The sequence below is a fragment of the Symsagittifera roscoffensis genome, chromosome 9 (genome assembly GCF_963678635.1).
Source record: "Symsagittifera roscoffensis chromosome 9, txSymRosc1.1, whole genome shotgun sequence".
NCBI classification, from domain to species: Eukaryota; Metazoa; Xenacoelomorpha; order Acoela; family Convolutidae; genus Symsagittifera; species Symsagittifera roscoffensis.
The window spans coordinates 8,598,105-8,613,106 of NC_087070.1; the positions used below are offsets into that span (position 1 = coordinate 8,598,105).

The 15,002-nt window shown below is 35.6% G+C and overlaps 2 protein-coding genes across 2 annotated transcripts; both read right to left on the reverse strand.

The window, feature by feature from the left end:
• Positions 1-984: 984 nt before the first annotated feature.
• LOC134854306 (uncharacterized) lies at positions 985-5,549 on the reverse strand. Its single transcript, XM_063870507.1, has 4 exons — positions 5,410-5,549; positions 4,826-4,924; positions 1,340-2,209; positions 985-1,259 (listed from the first exon to the last, which is right to left on the reverse strand). The coding sequence occupies exons 1-4, from the start codon at positions 5,544-5,546 to the stop codon at positions 1,220-1,222; spliced, it is 1,146 nt and encodes a 381-aa protein (XP_063726577.1). The 5' UTR covers positions 5,547-5,549; the 3' UTR covers positions 985-1,219.
• A 2,981-nt stretch (positions 5,550-8,530) lies between these two features.
• On the reverse strand, positions 8,531-14,797 carry LOC134854373 (mitochondrial import inner membrane translocase subunit Tim22-like). The gene is made up of 3 exons (XM_063870598.1): positions 14,497-14,797; positions 10,558-10,767; positions 8,531-8,743 (listed from the first exon to the last, which is right to left on the reverse strand). Exons 1-3 carry the CDS (start codon positions 14,699-14,701, stop codon positions 8,607-8,609), a joined length of 552 nt encoding a protein of 183 aa, XP_063726668.1. The 5' UTR covers positions 14,702-14,797; the 3' UTR covers positions 8,531-8,606.
• Between the last annotated feature and the right edge of the window lie 205 nt (positions 14,798-15,002).

Genomic DNA, 15,002 nt, shown 5'->3' on the forward strand with positions numbered 1-15,002 from the left:
TCAAGTGGAATAAGCAAAACTAGAAATGAGCCCCAAATTAGCGAAAACTGTCGGATTTGAATCTGTGATCTAGCAAAATTGAGTCTCATGCCTTAACCACTTAGACACGGATGCTTAAATTCCCAATTACTAGCCACCAATAACGCAGCTACATATGCTTATAAATTGCCAAATCAATGCAGCAATTGTAGCACCAAACACAAAAAGACACAATTTGAACGATAATAAATTGGAAAGCATAAAGAGTTCGTAATTGTAGTTTTTTTGGTGTTGACCTTCATCAATAATTTGTCAATGATGTTTCTATCCGAAGTCCAGTGGACTTCGTGGCAATTTTCTGAGTGAGTAGAAAAAAAAAGGTTTGGTCTCATTCCCATATTTGCTCCAACTTGCCAAAAAAGTTATATCAACTTCCTGCCATTTTTGTTCGATTTTTTTTTACCATCTGAAAATTTTGTTGTCTTGAACACTGCTCCATAGACTGCAAAAGGCAGTCGCAACATTCAGGTCTTTGCTCTGGTACGAGCAGTCTGGTATTCTTTTCATATTAGCTTGTGAATTCTAAAATAAGTCGTTTTAACGTACCAGTGGTATCAAAATTATTTATTTTATAAATTTTTCGAGAATTCTTGGTAAAGCTAATTTTATACTCCTTTCAGTTATTATCATGCATGAAATAATCGTCGCCGCAAACATTAACTGGGTTCATTTGGCAAACAAACTGGACGATCTTAAAAAACCGAAATTTATTTTATAACATGAAGTCTACCGCTGAAACTGCGTGAAATTTCAGGCGCTCTACAAAAATAACGAAGTCTGCAATGCGGAGAATTCGGAAAAATGAACTTTTTTTAGGCCGCCTGCATAGCTTTTGATGGATCCTCTGCAATTTGTAGAAACCATAAATATTATGAACTAATTTAAGAAAAAAAAAGACATTTTTATCATTAACTTATGTTTCAGCGGAAAATACCACACAAAATTGAGTGCGACAATTTCTTGATGATTCAACAATCTGGCGTAGTCGAATCGTTGCTGTATTGTCTGAACGCTTCTGGCATGTTGTGGTATTCTGGATTGGAGCTGCAGTCCGCCCAGAGATTCATAGAAGCTTTGAATTAGACGTATTTCAGGTTGCGCAAATTGCCAATATACCAAATTCGAACAGCAGTTCGATTTTTCAAGTTCTGTCAATTGATTCAACAGCTGTAGCGCTTTTTCATCTCTTTGTTCTTGCAAGTCCAAATCTGTCGGTTGGCCTTCAAACAACATCAAGCCACTGAACATTTGTCGCAATGATCGTTGTGATACAGAAAGTTTGATGAAACTAATCAAATACCTGGCTACTCGTTCTGCTGTTATTTTGTCCTCGGTCGTCAATTCTTCTTCTATAAGGCTTTTTAAAGCTCCTAAAAAGCCGGCGCCTGCAGAATGCCACTGCTCGCCAGAGAGCATATCCAATTCAAATTTGGTCAGATTACGATCCATTGTAATCAAACCGGTCAGAAGCTCCTGTCTTTCAATCATCACGGTTATCTCGCCTTCAAATTTTGCCAGGTTGTCTGCTTTTTTTCCATCTTCAATTGTTTCCGATTCAAAATCTTCCGGTTTTTCAGTTTGTTCGTCGACTTTATCAACAATCGCGTTTTTTGCATCTTCAGTAGTCACCGATATAATTTTTTCAAGATTTTTAGTTTGCTGGTCAATTTTTTCTGCAGTTGCATTTTTCACATTTTCAACTGCCTCCTTCAAAATATAAGTTAGAGATTTTTGATTTTTTTTAGAGAACTGTCCCAAAATTGAACTACCGAGGCCAGCAAATGATGTTTTTAGTTTTCCTGTTAATCCAGATTCGTCTGGCAAGAAGTCAAAAATTTTGCCACATGTTTTTGACAGATCACACATCATACCCACTTTCTCTAAGTTAGTTGACTTGTCAAAATTTGAGATCTCGGCAATGTTTTCTTCAAACCCGTCGAGTATCTTCGAGACTATCACTCTGTCTTTTTTCAGCACGCTCTTTCGTTTTCGGTTTTGCGGTTGAACAGTTTCCAGGTCGAATTGAGAGATTAATCGTTCAATTGATTGTCGCTGCATTCGACTGTCAAGACCTACCTTGTGGAGTGTGTCATTCAGACGGTGCAGTTTCTCCCTAATTTCCATCACGGGGTCATCTTGGTCACTTTTTGTCAGGTTTAACTGAGTGACCCTACCAGTGTATTAATGGATCAAGCACTAATCAAGTCCGTTTATGAGGAAAATTCAAGGAAAAAAAACTGTTTGTCATTAGATGAATTTCATTAAGGCCAATTGAAATCATGCTGAATTATAACTAAATCATGCTTCTGTCGGTGAAAGAATCTTACTGAATTGAAAACATGGATCACAAATCTCTTGAAACAAATTTTTTTTGGCTGATGAAATTTGAGATTCATGTTTCTTAAAATACGAGTAAAAGCAAAAATTATATTTTCTTTGTTCCGACTATTAAAAATGAGGAGAAACTTTTGTTTTCGGGTGTGTTCCAGTTTTTTTCCTCGCAGCTAGTTATCGGAAGGGGTCAAGTGATATATTATAATAAAGCCCTTTCAATCGTAATTTGAACGCTTATTTTGCAAAAAAAAGCTTTTCTAATGAAACTTAAAATGTTGTGCAAAAAATTAGCAAAAAATTGTAAAGTTTTTAAAATTTTTTGTTTAGTATTCATTTTTTGAAGACAAATATATATATCGATCATGCCTAATTCACTAATTTTCTATGCGATCTTCTTGTTCTCGGATGACACATTTCACTAAAAATGACACTAATTTGAAAAAAATAGAAAAAAGCAATCGGCTATTTTTTTTCAGTTTAGGGTTTGGCTGGTTTGATTAAACTAACTCTTACCAATTTTGAAACCAGGGACAAAAACACGCTGATGATTCGTTTTAATTCTTGTAAAAGTATACAAAATTTTCCCAGATCAAAGTACAATACCTGAATAAATAATAAGCTTTGGTGCTGAAACTTGACTTGATGCAATACTTGCTTTGCGTTTTTTCTTAAACATAGCCCTAGATCACTATTCGATCAAGGGGCGATAAAAAGAAATATTACTGTAAAGTAAATATCTTCAGGAAATCATAAAAATCGAAATATTGCTCCTATATGTAAAGAATTTCAGAAAATTTGTCGAAGTTAAACCAAAATTTTGCTGTACTGTTTCATCTAAAATGCTGAAACTGTCACAAAATTTGAAAAGATTCTAATAAATTTTTTCATCATTTTGACAAAACTTTGAATTCGCAGTACTTTTTTAAAAGTTATTTTGTTAATTCTAGTTTCGATAGCTTGACTATTCATATTTGCTTCACGAGGGAAGGGGGGCAAGTTGCTTCACAATGCTAATTCACAATTCTCATTAACCTTAAATTTTTCGCTTTTTAACTTGAATATTTTGCCAAAATGATAAATTAATTTATCGGAAACTTCTCAAATTGTGTGGAAGTTTCAGCATTTTAATTGAAACACTGCATCAATACTTTGATTTAAGTTCGACACGTTTTCTGAAACTGTGTTTAAGGGCAAACATTTTTGATTTTCATGATTTCCAGAGGATACTCATTTTTGCAGAGCGCATTAAATTCTGTTTCATAAAATTTCAGATTTGTATCCAGATTTTCCTAAACTTTCTCAAAATTATGATAGCGAAAATTAATTTGGACCAGAGTTCAAGTCAAATTGTATAGTGATTGACCCCCTCAGATAACTCCGAGGATACAAGCAACTTTTTGTCGAAAAAAAAAAACATAAAAAACTCAGCTTCCTTTTCTTAGCATTTTTTTTTCAAATTTCATAAAAATTATGCCAAAATGATCTTCACTTTTAAGCATGCAACGCAATGAGTCAAATTGAATGATAAATTTTTTCGATATTTTCAAAGCAGTCGATAAAAAAATGCGAAGGAAATTCCAAATACCCAAAAAAAATTAGATATTTTAAATTATCAAAGATGTCTTTTATTTGTGGTCTAATTCATTGATATTGGGCAACCAAGCTGCCAAAACTTTTGGAGCTTATAGTCTACCAAGTTGTTCAATTATTTTCAAAATAACAAGAAGAAAAATTCCAACAAAATGGGAAAAATTGATTCAAATTAAGAGTTTTTGCCTAAATTTTGCAATGTTTTATTTTAATAAATTCTTTTGCCTTTTTTTGATATTTTTCTTCTTGAAATTTTTTGAACAACATGTTAACCGTTATTAATGTTTTAGACAACAATTAAAAGACATTTTTTTATAATTTCAAATATTTAATAAGTTTTTATCTGGAATTCCTTTGCATTTTTTATCGACTCCTTTGAATTTAAAAAAAAATGTGATTGAATTTGACTCATTGGGTTGCATGATTAAAATCAAAGTTGATTTCGGCTTAAATTTCACTGATGAAAGAAAAAATCAGACCATTTCTTTCCGTGGCCTTTTTAAAAATTATCTTCAGTACCAAGCCAAACTGTGCACAAGATAGGCGCACAATTTGGTTGTCGTATGTTCCTGAACTCCGGAGACAAGTATTTAAACATGCTAAAATGTTGTCAGAACATTCAAAGGAAATGAAAGAACAAAAGGAGCATTCTTGTTGTTGCGGAATCCGCTTACATTTCCAAAAAAGCAGTTTGGCACCGTAATGTTTTTAAATTTAAATCACACCTGGATGGACTTTAACATGATCCCACGCTTTGCTAGCTCAGGACTTGTTTTAAATACTGAATACGCAATACAAAAAGTTATCTTTTTGTTCTTTCTAGATATTTAAAAAAACTCAATTTTACGTGATCCATTATTACCCAGATTGTTCTTCGGCAGCCGAAATTTCTCGTCCAGGATCAGCATCCACGACAATTGTCATGAATGCAATTAGAAGAACCATCAGCAACATCGTGGCCCTTTTGAAGAAAAAAATCAGTGATGTCTGTTTTTTGATGCTAATCAATATGACAGAATTTAACCAATGAATCAATTCATTTTGCTTCAATTTTTTTTTATTTTTGTGCAGTTTTGCTGAATTATTTGTACGTTGCGTTAGACTCAATACTTTTTTTTTAAATTAATAGAAAGTTTGTTCTATAAATAGGGTTGCCACAATCCCTTTGCTGTTAAACGATTCATGAAACAACTCAAGAAATAAAATAAATCAATTTAAAACGAGCATCACTGAATCACTGCTTAAGTGTTGATCAAAAAGTTCTGATTGCAAAATAAAAACAGACGATTTCCTAGTCATTTTCTTCGCTGTTTTGTTTCCCTATTTTTTCTGCTAATGACAATGACTGAGATGTGATTTTGAAAAGTTTTTATAAATTTTTTTTACCACTGAGAACTGACCTTGGCTACAAAATAGCGAAGGAAAAATAAGTTAGTGGGCAAATACCTGGATGGAGATTTGGTTTTCGAATGAGAAAATTGAAGAAACAGAGTCGAACAAGATGAAGAAATTGTGTTATCGCAGAGCAAATAATTCAAATGGGGAAAAACAAGATCCGAAACGGGATTATGAACAACCACCATCTACCTGTGCGAGCAGTCTAATCTTTGCAAAAGATTGGATAGTTCTTTATATTTGAGTCCAATATTGAATCGTGGTGCCAAACCCACTAGCCTCGAATTTTATCGACAACAAATCGGTGTCAATTATAATATTCTGAGAAGGCCGCAAGTCAATTTGACCAAGATAGGGTAATTCTGTCAATTTGCAATTAAGGTTGATTTTGGTCTTTCTTTCGGGGCAAAGATTACAACGTCAGAATAAACTAGCTGGTCTAGCTTTTCGAGCGACTAAATTTTTAGAGAAACAAATTCCAATCCGCAAATCAATTTGACCAAGGTAGTGTTATTCCTGTCAAGAATTGATGATAAGGTTTGCCTGATTTGATGTTTACGCTTGACTTCTTGTCTGGTTTAGGTCCAGTTTTACCTCGTCACGCAGTTTAATTTCCCAGGCTGACCGCAATGCACCAAAACTGCTAGTCATACAATACCCTACATGGAGATGATGAAAGATGCCAGTCATACAATTTTCATACATGTGGAAATTGTCTGACAAATATTTTTTGGGACAAATAAAAATTATGATCAATCAAAATTTCAAAGAAACCTCAACAAATTTGGTATCAAACTTCGAAACTCCAAACTTTTCCTTAGTTTCAATTCTATGTATGATTAAGTATACTAGTGTGTTTGTTTCTAGACTCAACAACCCTGGATAACGGACACCTGGATAGGTCAGAGCGACATTTCAAGTCTCATAGGAATACAATTCACTAGTATGTCAGAATTTGAGTCATACAATTCCCACTATAGAAGATAACTATTCATAAAGTTTCCATGATATTTTTCAAATGTTTGGGCCATATATGAGAATTGTATTAGAATTTCCACCATTCTGGATTTTATGAACTTAAAATATATCCTTAAGTTGAATTCCGGTGCTTCCGAGAAAATTAAGTATATGACTCAAGTCCATCCACTTTTCACCTTGCACATTTCTCTTATGCTCCAACCAAATATTAAACAAATTACCACACACTTAGGTTTTTTCTTAACTCAAAGCTATATACACATGTTTACTAGGCTACTTGAATAGAAATAATCCTGAGTAGAAAAAACTAGTAATTGACATCGCATATATTTTGCAGACAATTCAGTCAGTTTTCAAAAAGGTTAGATTAAAAAACTCGAAATTGGAGTTAATTCTCGGTTTAGGGTCGCTGGTGAGCGCGCTACGCGTGAATTATCGCGATAACCGGCTCTAAGTTTTGCAAACAATCATAAGCTCGCAACACATTGGCAAGCTCGCACGCAACACGCAATTGGAAGCTCGCAACACATAGGCGCGACTGCAGCGGTCACTATCAAAAATTTCTAATAAGAAAAAATTCTAATATTTGCAATATTGGTTGAATTGTCGGTATATTTGTGGCTGAATTTTATATCGGTCCAAAGTCAAAGGAAAAACAGCCATTTTTTCTGGAAAGATTGTGAGATATCAGTGAAAAACCGATCAAACCAGCTTTTTTCAACGCAGAATGTTTTGCAGTCAATACTTGATGCGGGCAAAAACTTCTCGTATCAAGGCGAAGCCCTCAATGCTCTGACTGCTTTTTAAAGTCTATGGAGCAGTAATAGCATGAATAAATTGAATGTAATAAAATTAAAATGAAATTTTTTGGAGATTTTTTGTGAAAATCACCCCCCACACGCCATATAAAGTAACAAGTGATAAACTTCCCTGCTAGTACTAAAGCAATGATAGCAAATAAGCTTCCTTCAACCAATTTGGAACGATTTCTAAGACGGATTAAATCTCCGCTTACGCTTACGAGTTATTTAAAAAAATCCAGTCAAAAATGGCCGGTTAAAAAGTCGAAATTCCCTGAAAAAAAAAACTACCCAGCGCACAAATATTCCGTTACTTTCGTTACAAAAGTCGGAAAAATGAAAATTATGAAAAGCGGAATTACAAACAAACATTTTTACCAGAAAGTTGCGCAGCTAGTCTACCTTTTGTGCGAAAAGAGTTCATTAGCACTTTCATTGGCAAATTCGCCGTCTTAATCATGGAATGGTGTTTATTACTAACTAGTCTCTTTAGTTTTACTTATAAATCTATGCAGAAGTGCCATTTTTATTCCCTGCTAAGAGAATGAAGAACAAATCAAATTCTGCAAAAATAATTGGGCTTAATTTTAAGCACTTTGGGAAACCAAGAGAGAAAGTATCATCTGTTTTAAAGGATTCTTCATTTCCAATAACACAGCCGCGTTAATAATTTAGCAGTTTATTTGCGCAAAAATTATTTCAAATTTCAGTGAAGCCGGAACAATCCAAGGCAGCAATGATAGCACTTTTATGAAGCGCGATATAAAAGATGCCTATAAAAATGGTAAAATGAAATAAAAGTTTTTTATGACGTTTCGCTCATTATTGAGGCGCTTTTTATAGCGCAAAAAAAAACAATTGTATCAATGTATCATGCGGTTGTCTACTAAACAAGGACATCACAATTTTAACTAACACAAACATAGCCAAACACAGAAAACAAAAGGTTGGTTGAATATTTTTCATCTTTCGAGTTTCGAAGAAACAAATATATCACGTTAAAAATCTTTGAAATTCAAGAATTGTTTATGATTGACGCTTTTTTGAATATGATTGACGCTTTTTTGAATATGATTGACGCTTTTTTGAATATGATTGACGCTTTTTTGAATATGATTGAAGCATTTTTGAAACTAAAAACCGTTCAAGTTTTCATGACCTTGACATTTTTGCTGTTCGATTGTGAACTATGTCTTCTTTTCAAACTGGAGAAAATCAAAATTGAGCTTAAACAAATTTTAAGATTTCCTGAAAACACTATCAGGACCTATATAAGTGACAATCACTTCGTTCTTTTACAGAATCACATTAGCTTCAGTTATCATAATATGCAAACGCGAGTTTCTTTTTCGCCCGCCAAGAGAATGAAGAAATATTCAATTCAAATTGTGCAAATATAGATAAACAAGATTTAAAGCAAAAAAATATCAAGTGAGAAAATATGATCTGCGAGTTCATACGAGCAATTAGTTAGAATCCCATGAAGTGGTCTATGATGGCAGAAAAGGCGGCGAATCCGGCTGCCCCGAAAACAGCGGGCTTCACCCCTCCTCTCAGTCCAATGAGACCGCCTGTGATAGCACCAGCATACACTCTGTTTTTCATACCTAAACAAAAAGACAATTTACAGACTAAGAGGAGCTTCACTTCACTTGCGATGCAAAATCATAAGTAAGTATTAAAAAGTTTTTAAAAGGAGGATAGTTTTTAAAGCAGAACAATTGAAGAAACGGTATGTTGAGCTTTACTACTAAATCAAGTAACTATTATGTAGAACTAACCCAAATGCTGAAAACCCAATTTCGTGGCAAACACAATTTAAAGTTGGCAAATATATCGAAGTTGTTACTGCAACAATTTTTTAAAACGAGAGCACGAAAACAATTTCAAAGGCTTCCGGAAATAGTTTCAAGGATATTGACAGTGTTGAGCGTTCTCAAACCTAGTATGCATCGACCGAAAATGAAAAAAAAAACTATTCAACTTATTCAAAATTATCGAAACTTCGCTTGAAAAAACCAACAATTAAGCCGAGAAATTTTTGACAGACGCTCTATCGAAAGACACGTTGAAAAGTACTACTTGGATACCAAGATGGTAAATTGATATCTATAGGGGAAGGGTGACTAAAAGAAAGCTTAAAGCAAGGACGGATATAGGATTTTATCGAAAGGGGGGCTAGATTTTCTTTGAATGTTCAAAAACTTTGACGAATTTTTTAGGCCGACCAAGTTCTTCCCGATCACTATAAAAACCCTTCAAACTTATTATATATTGGCACCGAAGACGTCTTTATGACACCCATTTTCGGCCGACCACCCCTAAATTTTTTTCTAAAATAATACTAAAGGGGGCCCTTTGATTGGACAGAGCACAGAGGGGCTTCCGCAACCCCCTCCCCCTAAATCCCGTTTGACCAGTCCTTTATTACTATCTCGCCTTCCGAAGAAATATTGATCCAGTTTTATTGTAAAAAAGTTTCATTTTCATTTTTCCTCATTTAGTGGGTTATAACCGAAAAGATTCGGCAAATCTGCACTTCACAAGCAAAAGCAAAATAGAATGGGAAAAATTATTGAGTTTTAATAAATCGAGGATAAAAAATTGGTGGATAAAAACCACAACCGGAGGCTTCATAGGCGAACACTTTTCCACCACAAAATTAAGTCCTATCTATACTCTTTTACAGATGCCTAATTCAAAACTCACTTTTTGTTCAACGGATGACGCGCATGCTTGTTGAATAACGCAGAAACAACTACAGCACAGTCTAGGGCATTTTACATTGAAAACATAGCCAACGGACAGTTGGAAAAGAGTCATTGCACGCAAGTAAAAGAGAAAAAAATACTGTCTTGTTTTATTTGAGAAAAGCTTAACTTTCGAATTTCGAAACAAAAGATGGTCTTAAAGCTCTAAGAGTTTCTTGATTTTTAATGCTTGAAACTTTTTTGAGAAAATTAACCCAATTTAAGAAAATTGGATCAATAGGTAAGTTTTTTAATCCACTGCGAAAACTTATAACTAAACTCCACTTCTGAAACCAAGTTTTTCGTGGCCTGACACTCTTGCTGTTCGATAGTAGAGTTTGCTTTCCTTTTAAGGAAATAAATAAACTGCAACTAAAAAGAAATCAAAACTCAAAATCCGGAAAAAGTAAATTTTAATAAAAAAAAAAACGAAAAGAAATCTCATCTTTATTTATATAAGAGTCTGAACTACGTTCATCGACTCTTAAAGAGTCGCGTCGTAATAGCATATCTCATTTTAAAACCGCTGGTAACAAAGTAAGTAAGTCTAAGACCTGGTTAAAATTCGTTTGCTTATCGCAAGAGTTAAGCTTGCGAATCGCAAGGGTTAAACTATAAAATGATTAAGCTTTTGTACCTCTTTCTGTTAGCGATTGAGAAGAAAAATTTACCTGAACTGCCCAAGTATGTGTCAATTAGACACTCTGTGACTGAGAACATGCACCCTATCTGTCCGAAGTTCTTGCCCATTGAGGTCGTCTTCTGGTATCCTTCTTTGAACACTTCGCGGGTGCGTTGGGGTTGCAGATTGGTTTGCGTGGGGTCTTGAATTGCGAAGGAAAAGAGTCCAAAGAATGCCCCAAATCCGAATCCCACTACGCCTAAACACGATTCGGAAATCACTATGTCAAGTGTTATCAAACGTCGCTTGTGACGCATCGGTAGTGATGGCGCCCATCAATCAGATGATTGCGGGTTCAAATCGCACGTGCGCTGCAATTAACAAGGTGAGCTCTAGTAAGATAGCCATAGCTTAGTTAACCTTAATTAATTAACCTTCGGGCTAAGCCTCTGGCTGGTCAACAGAAATAATAATTTCTATCACTATTAAATGAACTCAAGCTCAGGTATTTCGTCACATACTCCGTTATATTTGCTCTTCTAAGTAATGATAAAAAATACAAACTGGACAAAAGCGTGCCCAGGGGACTGGGAAGTGATTGCCCTCTCAATTAAGATAGAAACTTTTTCCAAATATTCCCCCTTTGGTACTCTTTTACGTAAAACCACTGACTGACAACCCTGAAAAAATATTGGAAGCGCATTTGACCCTAAAATATACTAATTTTGAACGAAAAGCGCTGAGTCTAGTAATGATTTCAATCTAAGTATTCACTTTAATTAGTTCAAATAAAAAAGAATTATAAAAACATGAAGCCAATGAACAGTTGGAAAATGTCATTGAACTCAAAGAAACCAAAAAAAAATAATAATTAAGTTTTTCATTCATAAAAAAACTATATTACCTCAGAATTCTTTCTATAACAAAAACAATTTATGATTGACATTTTTTTGATAAAATAATCCAATTTAAAAATAAAAGGTAATATTTTATTCCGCGCTGAAACTAAAAGTTGATACTATTTTTTGCGCAACTTCCACTTTCGTAACTGGAGAGCATAATTTGCCTTTTATTTGGCAAATGAATTTGAGCTCAACTAACAACAAAAATCAACACAGAAGCGAAGCGGAGCAGAAAAAAAAGGCAATCAAAAAAATTCTCAAAAATTTTGTTTGAAAAAAATTACTTCACATAACTTGAAAAATTACAGCTACATTAACTTCATGTTTGTATCGGATTAAATTCATAAAAAGCCCTGAAAAAACAAAAATCAATTACCGAGCGCCAACAAAGGCGACAAACTTTGGGTCGAAACAGGGCTGTCATGTTATTAACAAGGTGTTATTAACAGACCTATATTTAACATGTTAATAACACCTATTGGTACCATTGTTTTTAACACATGATGTACTAACAGCATGCGTCATACACTAACAAATATTTATTTCAGATTGTGTCATGCCGCGGCAGAAGAAAGACGTGTGGTACAGCTTCAAAGAGATTATCGTTGGCGGCGTTAAACGGGCCAAATGCAAGACCTGCGGTTTTGAGGTTGTGAACAATGCGGCACGCATGGAGAAGCACATGAGGGATTGCCGGAATGTGGACGATGACGATGACATCCAGGAGCAATCCACATCTTCTGCCACTACAACATCATCTGCTCCGCCGGCTCCAAAGAAGAGACAGACAGCTCTCAATGTCATCTCCACTAATCCCACGAGGCAGCATGAGAGCGATATCCTTGTGACTCGATATTTCATCGCAACCAACACTCCGTTTAATGCCGCGTCAAACAAGCATCTCGCGAAGCTTGTCCAATTTCTGCGACCAGGAACAACTGTTCCAGATCGCCGAAGGATTGGTGGAGAGTTACTGGACGAAATTTATGCAAGTGAACAAACGAAAGTGAAGCGAATGGTGTCGGGCTCCAACGTCACACTTGCTATCGATGGTTGGTCGACATTGACCAATGAACCTGTTCTCGGTGTCAGCTTTTATCATTGTGGCAAATGTTATCTAGTGAACACGATGAGTACTATTGGAGAAAGTCACACAACAGAATATCTTGTTCAAGTCACGCGTGAGCAGATGGAGCATGTCAGGAAGGAGTTCGAGGTCAATGTGACTAGCGTTGTCACGGATAATGCAGCGAACATGAATGCAATGCGCAGAGAATTAGCACTTGTTCACACTTATGGGTGTCACTCGCACATCGCCAACTTACTTTCCAAAGACATTCTCTGTCAGAAAGATATCAAGCCAATTATGACAAAGATCATCACTGTCCTCAAATGGGTTCGCAATACCCATGCATGTTCTGCAGACCTTGTGGAGAACAACATGACTCGACCTCCATTACCTTGCGAAACTCGCTGGAACAGCAATATCGACACAATCGAATACTTCCAGAAGAACTGGCTTATGCTTGCAGAAATAGCGAACAAGCATCTGAAGAATACCGACATGGTATTTCGTCATATGGAAGAAGTATCTCTGAAGAGATCTGCAGAAGATATTCTTCAGTTCATGAAATCAGTCGGGGTTACGTTGGACAATTTGCAGAAAAATTCTTGCACTTTGTCGGAAACATTCAAGCTCTGGAAAAATGTTGCCGGACAAGCACCAATTCAGTATGCAAGTGCCGTCGCTAAGCGAGTTCAGCAGGCCATTCTACCCGTCGTCCTAGCGGCTAATTTGCTCGATCACAAGTATGCCGGAGAGGACCAGAATCCGGATGAAACAAGACAAGCCATCGACTACATCCGTGAAACGGCTGGTGAAAATATCATGCCGGAGCTCACAAATTACATGGCAAAAGTTCCTCCCTATAACGAATACCTTTTTGCTGAGGGTTACAAAAAGGTCGAGAGTGAAGCTTGGTGGAGAAGTGGACTTCGACTGGGATTCTCGAAAGAATTGGTCGACTATGCATCGACACTGGCCAATGCTATCTCCTCCAGTGCAGGATTGGAGCGGTGTTTCTCAACTCTCGGACTCACTTATGGAAAACTCCGAAGTTCTTTGGGCGTCGAGAAGGCTGGAAAGCTGGCTTTTCTCTTTAAACAACTCAATGAGTGATTTTAAAACTCAATTTTGTTTTTAACGTGTTTTTTTCATATAATTAACATGTTAAAAACGTTTTAGTTAACAATATGACAGCCCTGGGTCGAAACCTGTTGAGCCGAAAACAAATCTGTTGTCATGAAAAAAAATTATAAGTTTTTACCACCCATCCAAACTGAAACAGATAATCCGAAACTGATATATTTTGCCCACCAAAATACGCAAGTTGACTAAGTCGATATAACATAAACTAAAACTGTTTGAATATTTAAAAACGAAAAATCAAATTAAAAAAAACTCAAAATCAGACATGGTAAAGTTACAACTTAGTGAAGTTTCAATTATAGTAAAAACTGTTTAAATTGGAAAAAACCATGCTTCAAAAAATAAATCTAAAAAACCCTACCAGGTAAAAAAAAATGGCGTTTAAAAACACGGATCATGAACCGACAGAAACTAGGACCAAAACCCCAAATTCGAAAACAAATGAGTTTTTTTTGAAAAGATAGTTACAACCTGAAACGGACTTGAACGAATTACAACATAAATGATAAGAATAGAAAGTTAAAATTTTTCTTAAGAAGTTAAGATCCTCCAGAAGTGTTCCTGTGGACAAATTTGTTTACGGGGAAAAAGTCTAGTACCCGGTTGCAATACCCTTACTAATCGCAAAGGTAAAAACCAAACAAAAACTCGAACAACTTTTAAGACCTCCGAAAACTAACTAACAAAAACTTTGATGCCGAACTTTCAAAGAACGAAATTACGACTCAATTCAAGGTTTTAATCGTTCGTTTTTAATTGATGAAGGTAAGTTTTTTTGTTAGTTAGACAACTTAAAACGAAAATCAAAAACTTAATTAAGTGTTAATTTCGTTCATCGAAAGTTTATTTATGATTCGGCACCAGTCTCTCGACTGACCTGCTTGTGCGGCCTTGAACGGACATGACATCATCATCTCGTTCACTTTGAATTGCATAGGGTGCAGGGGTGTGTGACCCAACTTGGTGGGCAACTGGTCCCACGTGACCCGAGGTCCATTCTCCCTCCTCTTAGCCCACACGTCCATCAGGGCATTGAATGTCACCACTTTGGGCGGAGAGGGAGAATTTTTATCTGAACTCATACTTGTTCTGCTTCAGATCACAGAGCAGCACAAAAATTTGCCAAATAAGCAGGCGAATGGAGACAGCTCATTTCAGCTAGCACGAACGCATACCTGGTCTAAAAATAAATTGAGTTGCTCTTCGTTTAAAAAAATTATCGGCCCGGGAATTTTAAAAGACCTCATCTGAAGATATGAGCAATTAAATCTCCTACTTCCTCTGTCATATAACTTCCCGAAACCTAAAGCGTTCAGTTCTTTGTCTCCGATTTTTATCGTCACTTTTCACCTAGCCTATTTTTATTCTTAAGTAATTTCCATT